Raw genomic sequence first — 23,125 nt, 5'->3', positions numbered from 1 at the left:
TTAAACATTTGTTCAGTATTACGTTCTTTTAGAGGTTTTCCAAGATTAGTAATCAACCTCAACCTAAATCAAGTCCCATATTATAATTGCTCATCGTGCCATTTACTTTCTCTTCACAGCACAATTCAAGACTATATATGCATTCATGTGATGTGTTCTCTGCTCTAAGACTGAACACTCCCTAAAGGAAGGGACTGTATCTAGTTTTGAATTATATTCTCTAGCACCTAGCACAATGTTTCTCTCCAGAGAAAAGGCCTAATAAATATTTGCTGAATGAATACCTTGAATTAATATTCCAGAAAATATTTACCTAATGAAATCTAATAGCGATAAGTTTACAGAAAATTCAAGCTGAACAGAATGAGTATCCATCATTTGATAATTTATAAAACCAGTAAGATTCCCGTCTGTAAAAGGTTTCTCCATCTGCACATTATACTGAAAGGTTTTGATGCTTTCTGCTTCTATTACAGGCAAGCAGCATCCAGGTTGCTCAGTGATCTGTAAATAAAAGTAATAAAAGTACTGAAGAAGGGATCAATACAGACTATCATATGAATACCAATTTTCTATTTCACTGAAGTTTGAATAACACACTTTTGTGAGACATTAAAAACAAACCACATTATGAAAATGACAACTTCACTTGAGAAAAATTCACTAACACAGGTAATTAAGAAATAGAATACAGGTAAAGGTTGTGTAACAAATTGCAGTGAAAATCTGTAAAATTTAGCAACAATAGTAAAAAAATTATTAAGCTTGAATCTTTTGGTTCTCAACTCTGGCTAGCACCATATGTTTAAAGTGAGGAGAGTTAAAACACACACACACACACACACACACACACACACACACACACACACAGGTGTCTTCCCTTCTCAATCTACATTGTTACTCAAGCTATGGGGGTTGAGTTGCCCAAGCAACTAGATTGGATTTTATTTTATTTTATTAAGTTCCACTGGTGATCCTAATGCCCATCTAGAGTCAGGAACTTCTGCCCTGGTCAGTGGCTCAGGTAATATCCCATTCAACATATTGTAGCTCATAGGAGAAATTGGGTCAGTCTTGTGAAATAACTGACCTACTGGTCAAATCTCATTATAATTCCACCAAGGACATCATATCCATACCATAATATAATTAAACATATTTCCAGAAATCACAATGGCAATCTCTTAGAGCTAGGGAAGAAATAAAATTGATGCCCAAGCACTCAGTACAGAAAAATAAATCAGTGAAAGAAAAAGGCAGTAGACAGTATACACATTTATTCTTTAATATTCTTATTCCTTGATGTTCTGCTTTGTTAAACTGAGAACTTTGTCTCGGTATTTATAACAAGAATGAATGAGACATTTAAAGAGTGCAAAAAAAAATCACAAAATATACACTGAAAATAATAACACAGTAACACCATGTGCCAGGTACTGCTGTAAGCATTTTACAGATATTAACTCATTTTCTCCTTACAGTAACAGGCAGACACTATTAATATCTTCATTTTAAATGTGAAGAAACTCAAAGCCACAAAGCAGTTACATAACCTGACCATGTAACACAGCTAATAAGTAGCAGAAGCAAGATTCAAAGCCAAGCAATCTGAGTCAAGAGCCTCCCTTCTTAACTACTATGCCCTATCAATACTCACTTTGTATTTATGGCCTTCCCCAGTACAGTTGGAAAATCTTTATGATGTTTTATCTCTTTTGCATAATTCACCCCTACTCAAAAATAATTAAAAAATCCTGTCACACCTTTGGGGTTTTTTTTTTTTTTTTTTGCTAAAGAGAAAAGGATGTGGATGAAATTTAAAACCATCAGAAGAGCCAACAGCAGAAATACTAAGTAAGCATTGTCCATTTAAGGCAGAAATAAGGAACCATTCATTACCTTACCTTGAAATATTCTGCTGGAGCAATTTCTAAGTTAGCACTTTTCAATTCCAAACCACTCTTATTAGAAACTGACCATACCATCAATAAACAATCATCTTTCCAAATTTTGTAAGAAGACATTGATATGGTTTCATTATGACAGACCTCCACAAGATCTGAATGCATGTGCTCTGAAGTTTCTTCCAGTAAAGAAGAAGCTAAAGAGGTTTCATTAGCAACTGAGGGTGCAGTGGGCTGAGAAGGGTGAAAACCTTCCATGTTGTTATCTGTAAACAAAGATGGTGAAGACAGCTTGCAATTGGAGAGTTTCTCAACTGAAGGTAGTTCTGTGAGTGACTCAGAATCCAAAAGTTCAGAATTGAGAGAAAATTTATTTAATTCTTTGTCTTCTCTATCCTGCAAAGTATCCAAATAATAATCATCTTCATAAGTTGCATTTGACGAAGAACTAAAGTAAGAACAGGTGATATTATGAGCACTGCTTGTTTCTCCACTTTTGGTTTCCTTGACTTTTGATTTCCTTCTGAATTTGTGAGATACAGTATCTGCTTTTCCTAGCTGCAAAAATAAAACATAATATTTAAAAATCCATTCTACCAGTCATGAGTTTTAAACATTTTTCTATAATTTCAAATGAGTAATTTACTAACTTGTTAAAATTCTATCTATAAAGCATAGGTTAACAAAATCATCGGAGATGAATAAATGTTAAGCCCTAAAATTCTGACAGCTACCTCACTTTGAACTATCAGCTAAATCTTAGTTCTCATTAAAAACACATAAAATCAAAAAAAGAAAGTCAAAAAGTCATTTGTGAACAATTCTAAAAACTTGTTCAATTTCAGAATGCTAGAGTGTAGAATTGCACAAATTAAAAACAGTGAGGGATGCCTCAGTGGCTCAGTTGATTGGGTGTCCAACTCTTGATTTTGGCTTGGGTCATAATCTCGGGGTCATGAGACTGAGCCCCGCATCAGCTCTGTGCTGAGCACGGAGTCTGCTTGAGATTCTCTCCCTCTCTCTCCCTGTCCCCTCCCAACTGCTCACACATGTACTCTCTAAAAAAATTTAAAAAACAGTAAAATTTTTAAAATAAAATAAAAACAGTGAGAAACCTAGTCATGTTTTGAGTTTCCAGATCTGCCCTGTAGAAGAGAAGATAACCTCAAATACAGGATGGTTCAAACTCTGGTTTGGCAGTCTATAGTAACCATGATTTTATGGCACACAAGTCAATGAACAGAGAAGAAAAACTGGTTTTACCTCAAGAACCAACTGGCAGTGGCTGACACACACATAGCAGGCAAGAACTCTATAAGTGACTAGTGATGTTTCCTATTGACTCAGGAAATGAGAATGGCAAATTTGCCATCCCTGAACCAACACTTCTGGGGAATGGTCTATAAATCTATGTAAGAAAAGTAGAGTGATGCTTACAGTTCTCCCTTGCCTTCCAAAGTTCTATATAAAATCAGCGCAGCAGGCACTACTCTAAATCCACATTTCCATCCGCCCTGGGGCAGTGTGGCCACCATTCACATCATTCTAGTTCTTCCATGCCCTCTTACTCCCTCAAGTCCCAATACCTCTTCCAACTCTTGGCAGTGAATTTGTCTCCTATCTTTCAATTCAGAAGTCCTCAAACAAGAACTAAAATTCTATTAGCACAAAAGCGAAAACAAGGGGGGTGGGTGAAGGATTTCCATTTTCAAGCAGCCATGGGACTCAAATTAGACCTATATTAGACTGTTCAGTATTGTTCCTCAGGTCTCTGATGCTCTGAGTTTCTTCATTTGCTTTTTGTTTTCTCTTTTCTGTGTTTCATTTTGGGTATTTTTGATACTTCATCTTCAAGTTTATTTTTTTTTCTTCTGTACTGTCTAATCTGCTGTTATTCAGAAGCTACACAAGCCATAAGACACTAGAATGACATCTTTGTTAAATAAAGAAAAGAAATAGTCAACCTAGACCTCAGAGAAAATAACTTTTAAAAATGAAGGTAAAAAAGAAAGGAAAACTAAGAAACAGACTCTTAACTATAGAGAACAAACTGAAGGTTACAAGAGGGGAGAGACATGGGGTTAACTAGATGATGGGGATTAAGAAATACACTTGTAGTGATGAGCACCAGGTGTTGTATTAAGTATTAAATCACTAAATTCTACACCTGAAACTAATATTATACTGTAGATTAACTAGAATTTAAACAAAAACTGAAAAAAAAAAAAAAGATAAAATAAAGGGCAAGGGTGAGGGGAATTTAAAAAAAAAAAAGCAAGCCTTGATCCTTAGAGTGAATTATGTAAAAAAATTAACCCATAAAGGACCTACTATACCTTAAGTGGAAAAATAACCTAAATATATTTCTGGTATCAAGCCCACCACCAAAAAAAGAAAAAAAAAAAGCCCGATAATTCATTTGTCACACTGAATGCTCGCTTGAGAAAGATTGTTTAACTGAAAGCTCTGCACTTTGTCAAGAGGGCAGGAATCCTTCAACAGCAGCCAGGGGATTCACAAATCAGGGCTCCGTAGCCTGGGTGCATGCTGATCTTTTTTTTTTTTTTTTTTTTTTTTTTTTTTTTTTTTGGTGCATGCTGATCTTTAAGAACTCACCCCACGGGTCTAGGGCATTCACAGGTACCCTTACAGAAGCCAGCTGGAACATCTTAAAAACCCAAAGTAAGTCACCTTGCTGCTGAAATGCAAATGCTGAGACAGCATTAAGATCCATTACTTATTAATAGTTTGAAATTGATTTTTTTTTCCTTAGGAGGGAATATCAAGGCTGATAGAAATGAAGTCCAGAAAAGAGACAGAAAACAGGCAAAAAGCATAGGAATGGAGAGGAAATTCCACCAATGGAGAAAGAAGATGTAAGAACTGGAATGATCTAAAACTGAAGAAAATTGGGCAGCCCGGGTGGCTCAGTGGTTTACCACTGCCTTCAGTCCAGGGCGTGATCCTGGAGATCCGGGATCAAGTCCCACGTCGTGCTCCCTGCATGGAGCCTGCTTCTCCCTCTGCCTGTATCTCTGCCTCTCTCTCTCCCTGTGTCTCTCATGAGTAAACAAATAAAATCTTAAAAAAAAAAAAAAAAAACCTGAAGAAAATGGAGCTCTAATCACAATTTTGTACCAGGTAGGTCCATCAGTCCACCAGATGGAAAATTACATGGAATTCTCAGATGCTCAAAAATAGCACCTGTCCTTTACTCCAATTTTTCATTCTTTAATAAAAAATTATAATAATAATATATCAGCATTAAAAGTTTTGAAAATCATAATGCCCGAGTGTAGTTTTCATTTTTGCATAATTCTTTGTCTCAATAACTTTTATCTTCTTTTCTTTTTTTAAAGATTTATTTTTATTTATTTATGATAGACATAGAGAGAGAGAGAGAGGCAGAGACACAGGCAGAGGGAGAAGCAGGCTCCATGCCAGGAGCCCGACGCGGGACTCGATCCCGGGACTCCAGGATCGCTCCCTGGGCCAAAGGCAGGCGCTAAACCGCTGAGCCACCCAGGGATCCCCAATAACTTTTATCTTCTTAACAGTTATGAACAAAGTATAAATAAAACTTTCTATTCTGCCTTTTTGCTTAATATATCACATGTATGTTTTATTTTAAATAAATGCAAGATTTACCATAATTAATGGCTGAGTAATATTCTGAGCGAACATAATTATATACCCATTCTCCTACTGTTAGATATCTATTTCTTACTATTAAAAATACCATTTTGAGAACTACTTTTTCCATAGACACATCAAAATTGTTGAACTATTATTAATGCCAATACTTCCATTAAGCCCCCTTCCCACTGAGAACTGTCCTATCCATCCATGGGAGTAATACCAGTGGTCATATCTGTAACTTTATTTGGACCCTGACCCTTGCCCCAGCTGAATGGACTACAGAAAATACCTGACTCAAGCTAAACCAATTAGAATTTCTCTTTCAGGAATATATAAAGTGTGTCATTGGTGGCTTTGGAGCTGGGGAAGCCATTTCCCACCGCGTGTAAGGTGACAGCCAAGAACTTCTATAGAGCCAGTTTTTTTGTACAAGGCAGGGACACAGATTCTCAGAAGAATAAAACAGACTACTTACCAAATTGATTGTACTTTCTGATCCTAGCCCAACAAATAACGATGATGCCAGCAGCTGCTTTTCTTTCTCCTCTTTAGATTGGGTAAGGACTTGACACTGATCCTTTTTTGTTATAGTTTGGTCTACATTCTCCATTATTATGCTCTCTTGAGGAACAGGCAGAGCTTCAGTTTCATCCCCAGTTTTACCTTCCTTCTTAGGAAGATAGCCCTCTTTCCCCCACAATTTCTTTATACCTTCCAGCTTCAAGCTATTTGTCCTAAGGAGATTAATAATACAATTAAGTCAACTTAATAACTCCTGAAGAGTAACTTTCTTGAGGCATTTTTAAAAACACATCATTGCCATGGCCTCTTAAAACAGCTTTCAGGGGTACCTGGGTGGCTCAGTCAGTTAAGCATCTTTAACCCTTGATTTTGGCTCAGGTTGTGATCTCCAGGTCATGAGACTGAGCCCCAAGACAGGCATCTCTAGGATGCTCAACAGCAGCAACTCAAAGGGATTCATAAATGCCCACAGTGTTTCTGTAACCCTGTTTATCAAAACATATTCTTTAAGAAGAAAAAAGGCCAACTCTCCAAGTTTTACTAATAATTTAAATATCAGTTGAACAAAAAGGTTAAGTGTGATGAACACTGGGATGCCCTATCCAGATCATTCTTCAATAAAGGACATGTTGCCCTCTTCGTTGGGAGTACAGCCCTCTCTGGGACAGCCTCAGCTGCAGAGGGACACCTCGCCTGAGACCATCCCCTCCTGGGCAGCCCACACTAGTGGGCTGTTGAACAGAAGTATGGAGTCCTGGCCACATATGTGGGACTAACCCAGGACAACTCTGAAGGGCCACTCTAACTTCTGAGCTCCCCATGGGGTCAGCAGAGGCTGCTGTTAGACTGCATTGCATCTTAACTTCTTCCTCTGCCCACACCTGCTTGTTTCTCCTTCCTTCCACAGGTGGTGATCACAAGGCCACTCAATATTCTTTTTTTTTTTTTTTAAGATTTTATTTATTTATTCATGAGAGACACAGAGAAAGAGAGAGGCAGAGGGAGAAGCAGGCTCCATGCCAGAAGCCTGACGTGGGACTTAATCCCGGGTCTCCAGGATCAGGCCCTGGGCTGAAGGCGGCCCTAAACCACTGAGCCACGCTAAACTGCTGAGCCACCCAGGCTGTTGTGCCACTCAATATTCTGATGCTAAATCCATGATGGAATGCACACCCCAGGGAATCCAATTCACAAAAGAAACAAAATAGGAAAGGAGAGGAAAAATAAACCTAAAAGGAGCCTCAAGCTACTTTAAAGATTTTTCTGGCATATTTCATCTGCATGCATGCCTATTATCAACATAAATTTTCTGTCGTGGGGACACCTGGGTGGCTCAGTGGTTCAGTGTCTGCCTTTGGCCCAAGGCGTGATCCTGGGATCCAGGATCAAATCGCGCATTGGGCTCCCTGCACAGAGCCTGCTTCTCCCTCTGCCTGTGTCTCTGCCTCTCTCTCTGTGGTCTCTCATGAATAAATAAATCTTTAAAAAAAAAACTTTTCTCTGTCGTGGATTACATATCAGCCATCTAAAAGACAGGAAAACTAAGGGCACAAAATATGCTTCTTTATGATATGAAACATACTGTAAAAGAATTTTTTTTCTGTAAAAGAATTTTTTTAAACATGAGTCATCTTTGCCTGGATTTTTACAACAATAATGTAATTCGTGGTTTTACGTGGTATACCTTTGTATTGTTTTTAAACAGATCACTCAAACACAGATGTAAATTCTAGCCAAGCTAACCTTCAAAAGATTAGGGATACACTTTAACTCAGCTCTAGGAATTCCCTTTTAAGATAGCCCCCAAATAGGGCCTAAGGTAAGAAATTCTAAATTGAGCTTGCTACTACTTCATTCTCAGCTTGCCAGAGATTGCAGAAGAGCGACTGTCTCCTCTCTAAAGCTGAGTTGCCTTGTTAATTACAACACAGGTGCCTAATCTGAAATGATGTGTGAGCTGTGGTCCTCTTTGGAAAGGAATTTTAAATTCATCCCTCACGTTCCACTTCATGGTAACACAGCATATGTATAATTCTTTAGCAACTCAGCCAAATGTCATTTCTCTGAGAGTATGGTACGTGTGTATGTATAGGATTTACAAAGATTGTCAAGTCCTCCAGATCTTAGTTCAGTACTAAACAAACAGATGCTCTCACCTGTTGTGCCTGTAAAAGAGACTAAGTTTCCTCCCTGGGTTTAGAGGCTTCCTGTCCCCTCTTTCCCTTGTCCTGGTGTTCTGATTGGGGCACATAATTGCTACCACCTCTACCATCAAATGCTCACAAATCATCTGTCCCCCATACTTGGAATATCAAAATTAAATGTCTAGGAAAGAAAAGAATGTCAACAGAGCAGGAAAAAGAAGCTAAGAAAGAATTTCATTCAGCATATCATCCTATATTCCTCATAATCTATGAGTCACTCTTCTGATAAATACTTCTTCCAACCATCATGCTGGAAGACTGACAAATGCAAAGATGAACATTAATAAAATAAGGTGACTGACTCTATAATGAACATATGAGGACTCAAAATTCAAATATCATCTTTCAAAGCTGTCACCTTTGAGATTTTATTACATTTATTCCAACAAAGCTGCCATTACTCAAAACATTTTTTAATAAGCACTGAGTAATATGTGGAACTGTTGAATCACTATATGGTATACCGGAAACTAGTATAACACTGCATGTTAACTACACTGGAATAAAAATAAAATTTTTAAAAATGTTTTAACTCTTTTTGAAGCTCCTTCACAAAGCACCATTTTCATTATTTTATGTCACATCAATATACTGACCAAAGTTATTCGGATTGATCACTAATTTCTTTTTTTTTTTTTTTTTTTAAAGATTTTATTTATTTATTCATGACAGTCACAGAGAGAGAGAGAGAGGCAGAGACACAGGCAGAGGGAGAAGCAGGCTCCATGCACCGGGAGCCCGATGTGGGATTCGATCCCGGGTCTCCAGGATCGCGCCCTGGGCCAAAGGCAGGCGCCAAACCGCTGCGCCACCCAGGGATCCCTGATCACTAATTTCATTTGGTTAACTGAGCTATTGGATATTGATAATGATGGCAATGACAATCAGTATTAATAGTAGCAGCTACAATGTATCAATCACTTACTATGCATTGGATTTTATGAGGCACTGCATATATATTATCTCACTTTTTAACTTAATCATGTTTCTAAAATTTATTTATATTTCCCAAATCAAAATCTACCTAAAATGGTTGAAGATTTAGCTCCACATAAGACGTTTAGATAAATGTATCACCAATTTTCATGTTGGCAGGAAAGAAGCTCTGAAAACATTTTGAAGAAAGTATCCAGCTTACTTAAATGAAGTCAGTCATCTTATTTTATGTTCATATCTGTCAATCTTTCAATGAAATGGTTGTAAGATTATAAGGAATGTAGAATGATATGCTGAATATTCACCTGTGTATAAAAGTTCTCACATCTTTAAAAAATGTATATGTATACATATGTGTATACATATATATGTACAAATATATGTGTATTAAACAAACATGTATACATAGACACATATACACACAATACACAGTAATAACATATACACCATCATTATGTGTTAGAAGCCTATAGACATTATGCTATCTTGGAAATAAGCAAACTCTCTTAAAAGTTCTCTTATACACCTTGAAAGCAATAACCAGAAAACAACTGAAACAACAGCCCATGCAGAATTTAGCTCTCAGGAAACATCCTACATTTAAAGACCTTTAAATACTCCTATGTTTTCGATTTTAATAAGAAAAGAACTTACTCCTTCAGTCCAGTCTCTGCACTATTCCCAGATAGATCTGAACCAAGGGAAATGCCAGCAGGAGACTGTCGTCCAGTGAAGCCAGATGAAGAAAAGGAGAGTCCATATGGTTCAAAATTGAGAACTAGAATTTTAAAACAATAACAGAAGTTCGTATTTAAAACAAAGCAAAAGTTAGGGGGAAAAAGAAATTATCAGTTATCATTCACTCCTGAAATAAAATAACTGAAGATTAGAATCCAATGAAAGGGGGGCACCCGGGTAGCTGAGTTATGCATCTGCCTTTCTCAGGTCATGATTCTAGAGTCCTGGAATCCCAACCCCACACTGGGCTCCCTTCTCAGCAGGCTGTTGCTTCTCCCTCTGCCCCTCTCCCTATTCATGCTCTCTATCTCTCTCAAATAAACAAATAAAATCTTTAAAGAAAAAAAAAAAGAATCCAATGACAATTTTTATTTTTTTATTTTGTTTTTTAAAGTAACCTCTACACCCAACATGAGGCTCAAACATACAACCCCAAGATCAAGAATTATATGCTTCACCAACTGAGTTAGTGAGACACTCCTCCAATAACAATTTTTAAGCTGGAAGGGACACTGGAGATGATCTAATCAAATAATTATAGCAGTAATAATAAAGTAGCTATGATTTATTGAATATCTACTATAGTCTGCAAATAGTACTTTACTTTTACCTTTTCACCTCCCTTAGAAGCTAAAGTAGGATCCAATTAGGAAAGAAAACTGATAAATCAGGTCTACTGAATAGCTGCTGTCCCCAGACAAAAATGTTTAATGAGCTATGAATGAAGGGATGATCCTGTTTTTGCTTAACAAAATGTTCTTAGGCACATTCCTATACTGAATGGACTAATGGAGCCCTCAATGTGAAATCTCTCTTACTAAAAAGAACAAGGTTTACTCAGGTTCAGATTCCTTTGAATCTGTATACTCAAATGAATTCAATCAAGAGCTATAAAAATTCATATTGCCCTTGTGGTAGAACTGATGCCAATATCCACTCTCCTTTCTAAGTAATAGAACCCTCAATCTTAGTCAGGTACGTGTCCATCCAGAAAAGAAATGACATTTCCAGACTCTTCTGCCATATGCTTGACTTCTGGCCAATGAAATTATGTACACATTCTGTGCACAACTTCTGGAAGGAATCTGCCTACAAGAAAAAACATCTTTTTTCTCTCCCTTCCTCCTTTACATTCATGAAGCCATCATCAATCCTAGGCTGCCTACTTCTGGAATTTTTTTTAACAAGAAGAAGCAATAATCTTCTGCCTTGTTTAAGGCCACATTTTGTTAATTTGTTTTCTAATATGCTGTGTAGCTATACTTAATCCTAACTGGCATATTTACCTTTTTGGACAATCTGGATCATAATACAATGGACCTTTTTAAATCATAAAAAATATAAAATATTTTTATTTATATATATTTTATATGAAATATAATGTGAACTTCTATAATTATTACCTTCATTTTGCAAATACAGAAACTGGGGCAGGGTTTGCCATGAACTTACCAAAGATCACAAAAATAGGAAAAATGATAGAGCAAGATAAGTCAGATACTCTGGTTCTAGAGCTCTACTCCAAAAGAGACAGCACCTAATCCAAAGACAACTAAATAAATCAGTTTAGGATAGAATAAATTAATTATTTATCTAAATGAATGATACAGAAGAGAAATAAACATGTAGAAAAAATAATAGGCTAATTAAAAATCATAAGAACTTGGGCAGCCCCAGTGGCGCAGCGGTTTGGCGCCGCCTGCAGCCTGGGGTGTGATCCTGGAGACCTGGGATCAAGTCCCACGTCGGGCTTCCTGTGTGGAGCCTGCTTCTCCCTCTGCCTGTGTCTCTGCCCCCCCACACCCCCCTCTCTCTCTATGAATAAAATCTTTTAAAAAATAAAAAATAAAAATCAGAAGAACTCCGTTCTCGATGTACATTGAGTATTAACTGGGTGCATGAACTAGACCTTAATTTCTTCGTAAAGTGAAGGGTTCAGGCTATATCAGCAGTTTCCAAATGCTGATTTGATAACCAGGATCAAGTGACTTTGTAGAATCTCCCACATACAGCCAAGCTTTCAGAGATTCAGATACAAAAGATAGAGGAGTAGGGCTCAAAAATCTGTATCATTTTTAAAGACTTTCTTTGTGGACTGTGATGCATAATCATGTTTGGAAACTATTTCCCTAAATCCTTCCAAGGTCCTTTTCAACTAGAAAATCCTCTCATTTTAAGCTTCTCAATCATGTAATTTAATTTTCTATCCTATTTTGACCTCTTTTTAATAGCATCTGTGACAGTTATCCAGCCTCTGGATAACAAAGTAGCAGTGAAGAACTCAAGAAATGTTTCCTATGTACAAGCAAAAACAAAGTTTAAGGCAAATATCAAGTAAAGATAGAGTTTAAGCAAAGAGCAGAAAGCTTTTTTTTATTTTTTTTTTTTTGCACAGTGAGAGTTTAATATAAAAGACCAATAGGGGATTGCTGTAATGACAGATTTGTCAGTAAAAATAAAAAGAGCCCTGAAACATATTGGAAGGGCACATATTGGAAGCCTTTGGGCTGAGATTATGTGTCCAAGTAAGACATCCTCCTATCCCACCAAAGAGACTTTCTAAGATCTTGTTGGAAAGGGCAAATGGTGATTTTTGGAATGATAAGAGTTGCTTTGATGCCTCACCAGTAGGACTTCCGGGAACTGGAGCAGAAAGAAGTCAAAATCAGAGGTAGACTTTAATAGTGAAGGAAAAAAAAAACTAGGCATGGAAGGGGACAGCATCTGGAGAAGAGTCAGATAAAATTCCAAACCTGAGACAACAGTATTAAACATTGTCATCTAAGGAAGGCCTGGAAAGGCTCGAGGCTGAGAATGAACTTCAAACCACATTATTTTCATTATTCCATGAAATTTTCACAAGATCTTTACAGAGGTAAATGATTGGAAGGGCCAAAGATTTTTTAAAAGTTTACTAGATATATCAGAGTTCATGTGCATGTGGGAAACAGAAGAAAATAACAGTATGCAGAAGAGTCAGGTAAAGGAAGCAGATGGCTGAATTGCAACTTTACTTTTTCAGTGTCATTTTTAGATCAACCATTTAGTTATACTCATATGCCTCCACAGAGCTGGGAAAGTACTCGACAAAATCATTAGATGATGAATGGGGAGAAAAAGAGCTTTCAATGCTGAACTTCTCAGTACCACCACTCTGAACTAAAATATTCAATGGTCTGTCTTTATTCATATACTTATTTCCCATCCACCATCCAAACATCTCAATGATTTCCTCTTTGCCAAAATCACAACAGGCACCTTTCCCTGACAGGCTACATTTCTGAAATGTAAAGTTACTCTTTCTTTTCTTAGTTTCTAACTTCATTGATCAGATATTTTGTTGGAGGAAGCATTCTAATACAGTTTATATAAGTGTGCTCAGAATGAAAATGAAACTCACTAGTCTACAATAACCACATTTTTTCCCCCAAACTTTTCTAGAGATGCTCACATGAGTATCATCAGCCCTCCGTCGAGCACAGTAACCCAATATGATAATTCCACTTCTGGAATTCTTTCAAAATTCCAGAATGGCTATCTTAGGCACTTATGTATATGGACCCAATGACTTTGGGAATACCTCCAGGCTAACTTCTTTTTTTCTAGTTATCCAAAGACCTAATCAGGATAAATAAGTCACAAGTACTTTAAGGATTTAAGGAAGGATTTAAGGAAGGATGATAAAAGGAAACATCCTCAATTATTTATATTATGTAACTGTAATAACAATTGCATTAAAAATGATCTCCCTACAATTTCGCTTGTTACAGACCCAAGAAAAATTACCTTTTTCCTGAGAAAGCTTTTCCTCCTGCCGTTGGTGGTGAGGTTTGTAAGGTGCTGCCCCCTGACTAAGTTCTTCAGCCACAAAACCATCCAGAAAAGATAAAGAAGCATCTACCTGTATTAAAGTGAAGCAAAAATTAGAAAATTAAAAAATTCACCCTAAAGAGAGTAGACTATAAAATCACATAATAATTTTAATCCATATGCCCTAAAAATAATTTGTAAGTGAAAAACAGAACTTCATTTCTAAGAGGGCTATCAGTGCTTCCACACTCTCTGGGAAAGATGTTAGATACCAGGTGTACAAAATGCAAAAGAGAATTATTTTTTACATTCTCAAAGAAAACACAATAATAATTAAATGACATATTAAAGCAGTTCAAAGGAAATTAAAATTTTTTAATTCTTGAATTACCAAATGTTAAAAGAGATTGTCATTGGATATAAATGCCTTCGCTACAGTCCTCCAGAAGAGACACTCCTCGATTCCTATTTAGGATCACTACTGACCTGAAGGAAAACTCCAACCTTCATCTTGAATGTCATGGAAACTATATTTTGATATATTCCATATTATATCACAAATGCAAGAATTATTCTGTTTATAGACAATGCAATTTTAACACAGCTAAAATACAGATGCCTTACCACCATGTCTTCACAGCTTTTATCAACTGGAAGCAAACTCTTCATAAGTTCCAAATTCTCACGTAAGTGTTTCAATTCAAATGCATGCTGTCTCATACAAGTATCCAAAGATATGGTGAATTCCTGGATTAATCTCTCGACTATGTTAGAAGAGTGTGCTTGGGGCGTCAGCTTGGTAACAGCTGCGATTAACCAGGCTTTTGTTTCTGAAGAAACGGAGTCATTCATAAGTAACTTGTAGAGCTTGGTTAGAACTTCCTCTGGTGTGTCTTTATCTAAGAGGTAGGAATATTCCCCTAACACCTATGAGTAAAACAAAGAGACATTCATATTGGAATATCAAGCTACAGCAAATTGTACTCAGAAATCGAAACAAAGTAGCTACTGCTAGAGTCAATTTACTCTAGATTGACCATACTCTCATGGTGTAGAAATTATTAAAGATAAAAATCATATATTTTAGGTTGAAAATTATGTAAGAATTGGAACACAATATAAAAAGTTTTCAAAAAAAAATAAAATAAAAAAATAAAAAGTTTTCCACATCTTAATCATTAACAATATATAAAACAGCATACCTTGACAAGTTTGCTTTCTTCTGAACTTCAGGTTTGGTTACTGCTTTTTACAAGCATATTTATTTTGCAATAAGCACTTAAACCAGTGGTTCTCACATACTAGTATGCATGAGAGTCACCTAAAGTATTTCATAAAAATATAGATTTCTAGGTTCTCCCCTGAGATATGCTGAGTTAGTATGTCTGTGGTAGGGATCTGTAATACATATTTTGAACCAGCATCAAGCTGATTCTGATATAGATGATCTGTGGATCATCACTGATCCACTGGAAGAACATAGGAAGAACACTGATCTATGTTACATATCCTTTTTCTTACATCTAACTTATTTAGGTGATACATAATCCGAATCATTAATAAACTGATAATTCATGGAGTGTGAGATCTTTCCTAAGTCTATTTATGGAGTATTGTCACGTCTTTGGTGTAATACTGGCATCAGCAGGGAAGAAAACAGATGAGGTGATAGGCAAGGAAAAATTTACAGCTAGTAACAAGAGGAGGAAAAATAAATAGAACTAAATAAATTCAATCCTTAAAGTAGCAAGATAAGGGGCACCCAGGTGGCTCAGGTGGTTAAGCGGCAGCCTTCAGCTTCAGTCATGATCCCAGGGTCCTGGGATCAAGCCTGTATGGGGCTCCCTGGTGGAGAGCCTGTTTCTCCCTCTCCCTCACTCGTGCATGTGTTCTTTCTCTCTCTCTCTAAGTAAAATCATTTTTTTAAAGTAGCAAGATAATATTTAAATTGTTTACTAAGATGAAAGATAGTTATAGAAAACCCAGTAATCAGGGATCCCTGGGTGGCGCAGCGGTTTGGCGCCTGCCTTTGGCCCAGGGCGTGATCCTGGAGACCCGGGATCGAATCCCACGTCAGGCTCCCGGTGCATGGAGCCTGCTTCTCCCTCTGCCTGTGTCTCTGCCTCTCTCTTTCTCTCTCTGTATGACTATCATAAATAAATTTAAAAAAAAAAATTAAAAAAAAAAAAAAAAAAAAAAAGAAAACCCAGTAATCTAAACCCAGGTCAAGAATTAATAGAAAGATGGAGTAGATGCATTTTCCCTTATTCTTCCCAATACGTACACCTAAAAACCCTTGATGTTATATATAAAATACACACAAAAAGAGACTGACAGATGGAGAAAAGAAGGCTGACTGCTAAGGACACCGGACAGTATAGTGGGTAATCTGCTGCCTCATACACCCTGGACTGGACACTGGAAAACCAGCAACCTGGAAACACCAATGGGCACAGACAAACCGGCCCCAAGAAAAGCCTGTCTTCTAGCCAAAGAGCCAGGAGGCCAGAAAACTTTTAGGCAATAATAACCCTTCTACTCCAGCTAAGCACTACACAGATAAAAACTATAGACCCACCCACACCAGCAAAGGCAGAACAGAGAGCCAAGACTTCCACCTCTACCAAGCTGTAAGAGGCACCCCAATTCCCTCACAAGGGTGATGACAGAGAAGACCCAGTGGGGAGCTAAGACTTTCATCCCCACCAAGATCCACTCCTCCACAGTGTCTACCTCTATCCACGTATAAAGAGGGATCCCTCCCCTCTTCCCCTGGGGTGGTGTCAGAAGAAGCCTAGCAGACACTCAGGACTTTCACCACTGCTCTGCCATACAAGACGACCCCTTCACAGTATCAGTGGAGGCCATATAAAATCTTAACACCTGTGTCACAGCACCATCACCAAAAGAATCTAATCAACATTTATTGAACACACCATCCAACAACAGCAGAATACCCATTCTTTTCAAGCACTCACAGAACACAGAGTAAGACATATCTTAGGCCACAAAACAAACCTCAACAAACTTAAAAGAACTGAATTCAGAGTATTTTCTCTGACAACAATGGCATCAAACTAGAAATCAGTAACAGGAAATTTTCTAAACACTTAAAAACTAAACATTCTTCTATACAATTTTTCCAGAACATGGAAGAGGAAAGAACATTCCTGACTTGATACCAAAACCAAACCAACAGAGTAGAAAAAAAATCTCAAGAACAGAGATGTAAAAATTCTTAACAAGGTCTCAAGACCTCAAAAAAAAAAAAATCTTAGATTAATGAGATCAACAAGATTGAAAAGGTTGCAAAACAAGACTACAAAGACAAGATTAAAATACAAAAATCTATTTTATTTGAATAAACTAGCAACAAATATGTGGGAACCTAAATAAAAATACAGCTTATTTTACTACTGCCCTAAAGCAAATGAAATGCTTAAGTATAAATCTAACAAAGCCTGGACAGTATCTGTATGTTGCAGAAAGAAATATAAGCGCTATAAATATATGGAGTGACATGGAATTAAAATACAATAACCCATTTAGGCAAGGTTTCTAATACTAAAACCATTGGTGAAAGACAGTTGAGGAAAAGATGTTCATACAGAACCACATAGAATCACCTTACAGATTAGTTATAAATTACCAAAGAGAAAGGGTACCTTTACAATGGAGAAATCTAAAAGACATGATCTTAACCAAACAATGAAACTTAAATCACCAAAAACTGGAAAAACTGATACTTTACATGTCCTGGTGATGCAGTGGAAAGTACATAATATAGTTGATGTAGTATTGCTGCTAAAAATGTTTAATCAAATCAGAAAAAATGAGACAAATTCAGCATGTCAGACATTCTACAAGTAAACAGAACTCATCCAAAAAATCAGTGTCATGAGACAGAAACTGCGGATCAGTACAAAACAAAAGAGGCTAAAAAAGACAACTAAATGCAATTTGTGAATCCTGACTGGATCCAGAATTGCAAATAGTAGGAAAACAGCCATAAGAGACATTTTTTGGACAAATAGATAAATGTAATGATGGACTGTATAGTAAGTGATATTAATCAATTAATGTTACATTTCTTAGGTGTAAAAATGGTTCTATGAGAGGACAATGTCATTCTTAGAAGATTCACCTTGAATTTTTTATGAATATCATGATATCTGCAACTCAACTGTAAATGACGCAGCAAAACAATCTGTATACAGATAGAAAACACCTATATAGAGGTAGATCCACATATAGATAGAGATAGATATGGAGATAGATATGGATATAGTAAAGCAAATGTGGTAAAAAATATTAACTAGGACTCTAGATGAAAAAGATGGAGATATTTATTACACTAGACTCTCAACTTTCCTGTAGTTGAGAAAAAAAAATTTTTTTAATTTTAGGATTTTATTTATTCATTCCTGAGAGACACAGAGAGAAGCAGTGATATAGACAGAGGGAGAAGCAGACTCCTCAACAGGGAACCCAATTTGGGACTCGATCCCTGGACCAGGATCATGCCCTGAGCCAAAGGCAGACTCTCAAAGGTGATGTTGAGCCACCCCGGCATCCTGAGAAAAAAAAAAATCTTGAATAAAAGTCTGGGTAAAATTTAAGTTAACATGCTAACATTTGGCCAAAGTATAAAATATTAAGATATGCATATCCTATGACCCAGTAGTTGTACTTCACCAAATCTCCCCCTAAAGAAACTCACCCATATGCACACCAAAGAATACACAGAGGTGACAGTATGTGTGCAATTACCTATGACTATATTACATAAAATATGACCTTCATCTTATAAAGGAATGATCTCCTTTCCTGGCTTTGATGAAGTAAGGAAGCATGTCGAGAGGCCCAAATGTAAGAAATTAAAGGCAGTTCTAGGAGCTGAGGGTAGCCTACAGTCAACAGTTTGAACTTCAAACCCTCAGTCCTACAGCTGCAAGAAACTGATTTCTTCCAACAACCACAAGAGCTTGGAAGTAGATTCTTCACCAGTCAAGATTCAGACGTGACAGCAGCCCTAGCCGACATCCTGACTGCAACCCTGAGAGTCCCTAAGCAGAGTACCCACCTAAGGCATGTCTCAACTCCTGACCCACAGAAACTGAGATAATAAATTTCTGTTGTTTTAAGCACTAAGTTTGTGGTAACATACAGCAACAGAAAACTACTATAACACAGATGCATGAGTGTTCACATATTCTAACACAGATTCACAAAAAAACATAACAAATGTATTGTAGACACAGAAAGATAGCAAACCAACTATCTATACTTAAAGGATCAGACAAGTGGGATGTCAAAGAAAATGAATAGACAAGTAGATAGTCAAGTGATAAAAACTAGCCACTGGGAGAAAAATTGATAGCTGAAAGAGTGAGCAGAGTAGAACTGAATGACTTCTGAAGGAAATACACTGTTAGTATTTGGTTGTATAAAAGACAATGTTATAAATACTTATGATCTAATGTACTTTGCTCACCCAACTCATAACTTGAAGAAATTTCTGTGGGTAGAACACATTTTCCACATCTAGTAAAGTGAGATAAGACTGAACTGCATAAAGCCTTAATTGCTGGTCTTCTGTTTCATCATCAAAACCTATAAAGAAATTGATACATCATTTTAACCTCCACTAAATTCTCTAAGTACTCTGTAATAAAAACATTTAATTTTTAGATCTCTATTTTATAGAATGCAGTAATTTACTAACCTTCCGCCAGCAGTCTCAAAAAGTTATTGGGAATATCAGGATGCATGACATCTCCTCCCACTGAAAACACAGCATTCATGGTCTGAATAAACCATGCATTATCAGGGGCATATGTGTCCACAGTGTTAAGAACAAGTACACTTCCAAATGCGACTTATTAAAATTATCTTTTCTGCATCAATCTTTAAAGAATAATCCCCAACCCATCCTACTTTGGCATTTTTATTCTTAACCTCTGCAAACAAATTGTTCTATATTCTAGTTTTATGTAAAATAGGTGCTCAGTAAAAGCTTATATAATAAGCTTAATAAACTAAGTTCACGTTGCTTTATCTAGCACTGTGTCTTGTATATAACTAAGCATCCAATAAATAAGTGTGAAATAATTTAAAGAAATGGTCCTGCTGACTAAGGACAAATAATGGAAAATGATCTACACTTCAAAGAGGCTAAATGTGGTGTATCTACCTGAACAAGCTATTTGACCTCTTTTCTAATCTGTTTCACTTCAGTTCTAAAATTCTCTCATTCCACTGGCTAGAGCTATAGCACTGGCTAGCACAAAACTATACTTAAGCAATTTCCAAGACAACTGGATTAGCACCATGCATTTATTCTTTTAAATAACAGACATCTTAAAAAGAATAGAATATCTTTGTGACCTAGAACTTTATTCTAAATTAAAAAGGAAATGTGAAAAGTGACACGTGAATGGAGTTCCCAACCACCTTACTGTGACAAGTTCCAGTATAAACAATAGTGGAAAGGATAAATTTTAGCATATCGATCCCTACTCCCAAGGCCCCCTGCAAAAAACAAGAACTTTTACCAGAAAAGAAACGAAGTATGAAGCAAAGTCAAAGACAAGGAGGCACTGAAAGAGGAATCAGGCAGGGGTTCCTTTATCTTTCTGCTCATAATACTGACCAATCAAATGAAAAGAACCAAGGAAAAAGCCATCCACTAAGAAGCCTACACAATTCCCATTTTTGACAAGAAACACTTGATTATCAGGTATGGGAAAAGTTACTGCTGCATCTCTGAATTCAATTTGCAAGAGACTATACCTAAACCAATCATTCTAAAGTTACTATGTAACCAAAGGCATTCATGACTCAGGGTCCAAACAAAGGATATTTCTCAGCAAGCTCAGCTATTTTGCCAACCAAATTGACAATAATATATTCTTCTTTGCTCTGATGTAAATATTCAAGCATTTTCTGGACAATCACTGTTATATTCTGTGCATTAGTAATTCTGTAAAGAAGTTCCAGTGTCTATAAGAAAAAGGAATAAAAACAGTATTATAAAACTATGAATGATAATGCCAATAAATACAGCAATATACAGATTTATAACAACAGTTGATTCTTCCACTTTTACATGGATCAACTGGGCAGTCAGAGTTAATAGGTGCTGAAGAAATGCACATTTTAACTGAAATAGAACTTAAGAAAAGTAGAACCTAGTGTCAAAAAAATAAATTATGATCAATTCCAAAGTCTAAAAAGCCTTCTAACTGATATCAATAATTATAATCTGACTACCTACATAAGAGGCCACGTAAAGACCAAAAACTTAAAAGGCTTATAATCTATTTTCTAAAAATGTAACAGCTTCTTAAACCTGTATTACTTATGCCTGTATGTGCACGTGTATATATACACATACATACATATCTAAAAATCCAGTCTTGCAAACTTTATTTTCCAGTACCCAAACAATAGAAAACAGCCCCTAAGTGGGTTTGTCAGTTGAGGGCAAATGGCCTCTAGTGGATAGACAACGGTTGGTGGCTCAAGTGCCTCAAAGCCTTAGCAAGGCTTAAGGTCAGAATCTCAGGCAGCAAGGAAAAACCATGTTATAGCCACTTTCTCAATGCTCAGGGATATAACTCTTGCTTCTTCAAGTAAGATGAAGGAAGACTGGTACCAGAGTAAGCTCCCATTTGGTTGGGCTTTCCGAGGCCCTATATTAAGGTGCTAAAAATATTGTAACTCCCAGAAATCAATATGAGACCAAAAGCAATACTGAAAAAGTAACATTTACTGGTATTTCAGAATCAACATTAGCTGTCAGGAGAATTTCCACATGTCTTCCTTGTCAAACTTGTTCAAAATACCTTTAGGGCTCTTTGTAATTTTTCAATCTTTATAGCCAAGATTTCAGGTACAAAAGACAACGGTTTCAGTTCATCTTAAACTCTATTTAAAATCTACAAAAACACAAGTCCCGTATCAATAGTTTCCAATTTATGTAGCTGTCTCAGACATGCTCCCTATACACTCTAAACCATCTATTTTTAGATAATTTACACCCAATTTATTTCCTACTCTAAGACCATGCAATTTAGCATTTCCAGGACTACATGGGACATGGTGTTAGGAACTGCATGACTAGCTAGAGGTCCTTTATGTTAGCTCCTCTATGCCTTCTTTCTCCCTGTCAGAAAGAAAGATAATAAAACCAGGTAAAAGGGAATCCCAGTCTGAAGCAACAGTTCACTCCATACCCAGGAACTGAAGTTTATGTAATTACTTATAGAGATTAGATGTGACAAGCAGCATTCAAAGAGACAGTACTACAGTGCCTTCTTGGAGCACCACTGAAACTCAGTATCTTCCCCAAAGAATTCAAACTGTGTTTCTCACTGCAGGTAATTTTAAGCAGATCAGACTTGAAAAGAATTCTATTTTCCCTCTGACTCTCATTTTTATTTATTTTTGACTCTCATTTTTAAATGAGAGCCCTCAAATTAAATACAGCAATAAGAAAACTGTACTAAGTCAACTCTGTTCAATTTAGTAGCCAATCACAAAAAGAAAACACATGCTCTGTATCTGTTCAAAGTGCAAGAGTCATGTAATTATTTGTTATTTTCCTTTGTCACCTTCTCATTTTTCTATGATGCCTACACAAAGAAATTATGTATCTGTGAACTTCCCATATTCATTTGAGACAGGTAACAATTTTCAAAAGAATAAAAATATGAATGAAAAAATATATATATATATCACCTGAACAGCTCAGTTGGTTAAGCGTTTGACTCTGACTCTGGATTTTAGCTCAGGTTATGATCTCAGGGTTGTGAGTGGAGCCCCACTTCTGGCTCCATGCTGAGTGTGGAGCCTGCTTAAGAGTCCCTCTCTTCCTCTATCTCTGCCCCTCCCTCTCTGCTCTCTCTCTCTTATAAAAAAGAAAAGAAATAAATGTATTTGACTTCTTAAAATTATTTTTGTTTCAAAAATAGTACCTTTTAAAATTCAAAATTTATAATTTTATCTTTTAAAATTATTCAATGAAATAGTGTTCTTTCAATAAACTATTTTGAACTCACTGCTTTTAAGTAACTTAGATGTTCAGTAAATTATCTTTATTATTTTTAAAATCAAAAATAGAACTGCCTACTCAACTAGGTCCCATATACCATTTTATTTTTTTTTTCATATACCATTTTAAATGAAGGTACAGAGTGATTTCTTTAATGAAAATTAACAGAACTATTTATATAGACACCCAGTGGACAAAAGGGAAAAGTTGAAAAAAATTAACTAAATTATACACCTTTCCTCCCAAGCAGTTCAAATCACTTTGGGGATATCTTTATTCTTTTAATATTCCTACATATTTAATACAGACTGCATTAG

At 36.4% G+C, this 23,125-nt stretch overlaps 1 protein-coding gene across 2 annotated transcripts in view; it reads right to left on the bottom strand.

Moving 5' to 3' along the window:
* AP4E1 (adaptor related protein complex 4 subunit epsilon 1) overlaps positions 1-23,125 on the bottom strand; it is a 55,096-nt gene that overhangs the window by 5,555 nt on the left and 26,416 nt on the right. For both annotated transcript variants that reach the window (XM_038580414.1, XM_038580415.1), the window contains exons 11-19: positions 20,616-20,755; positions 19,479-19,591; positions 19,248-19,366; positions 14,378-14,680; positions 13,730-13,844; positions 9,860-9,983; positions 6,019-6,277; positions 1,905-2,462; positions 314-504 (exon numbers count right to left, since the gene is read on the bottom strand). In XM_038580414.1, the coding sequence (XP_038436342.1) occupies positions 314-504; positions 1,905-2,462; positions 6,019-6,277; positions 9,860-9,983; positions 13,730-13,844; positions 14,378-14,680; positions 19,248-19,366; positions 19,479-19,591; positions 20,616-20,755 (1,922 nt within the window). The remainder of the gene's footprint in view (positions 1-313; positions 505-1,904; positions 2,463-6,018; positions 6,278-9,859; positions 9,984-13,729; positions 13,845-14,377; positions 14,681-19,247; positions 19,367-19,478; positions 19,592-20,615; positions 20,756-23,125) is intronic.

This window comes from Canis lupus, chromosome 30 (assembly GCF_011100685.1).
Source record: "Canis lupus familiaris isolate Mischka breed German Shepherd chromosome 30, alternate assembly UU_Cfam_GSD_1.0, whole genome shotgun sequence".
NCBI classification, from domain to species: Eukaryota; Metazoa; Chordata; class Mammalia; order Carnivora; family Canidae; genus Canis; species Canis lupus.
This window is presented reverse-complemented; position numbering and strand designations above follow the sequence as displayed.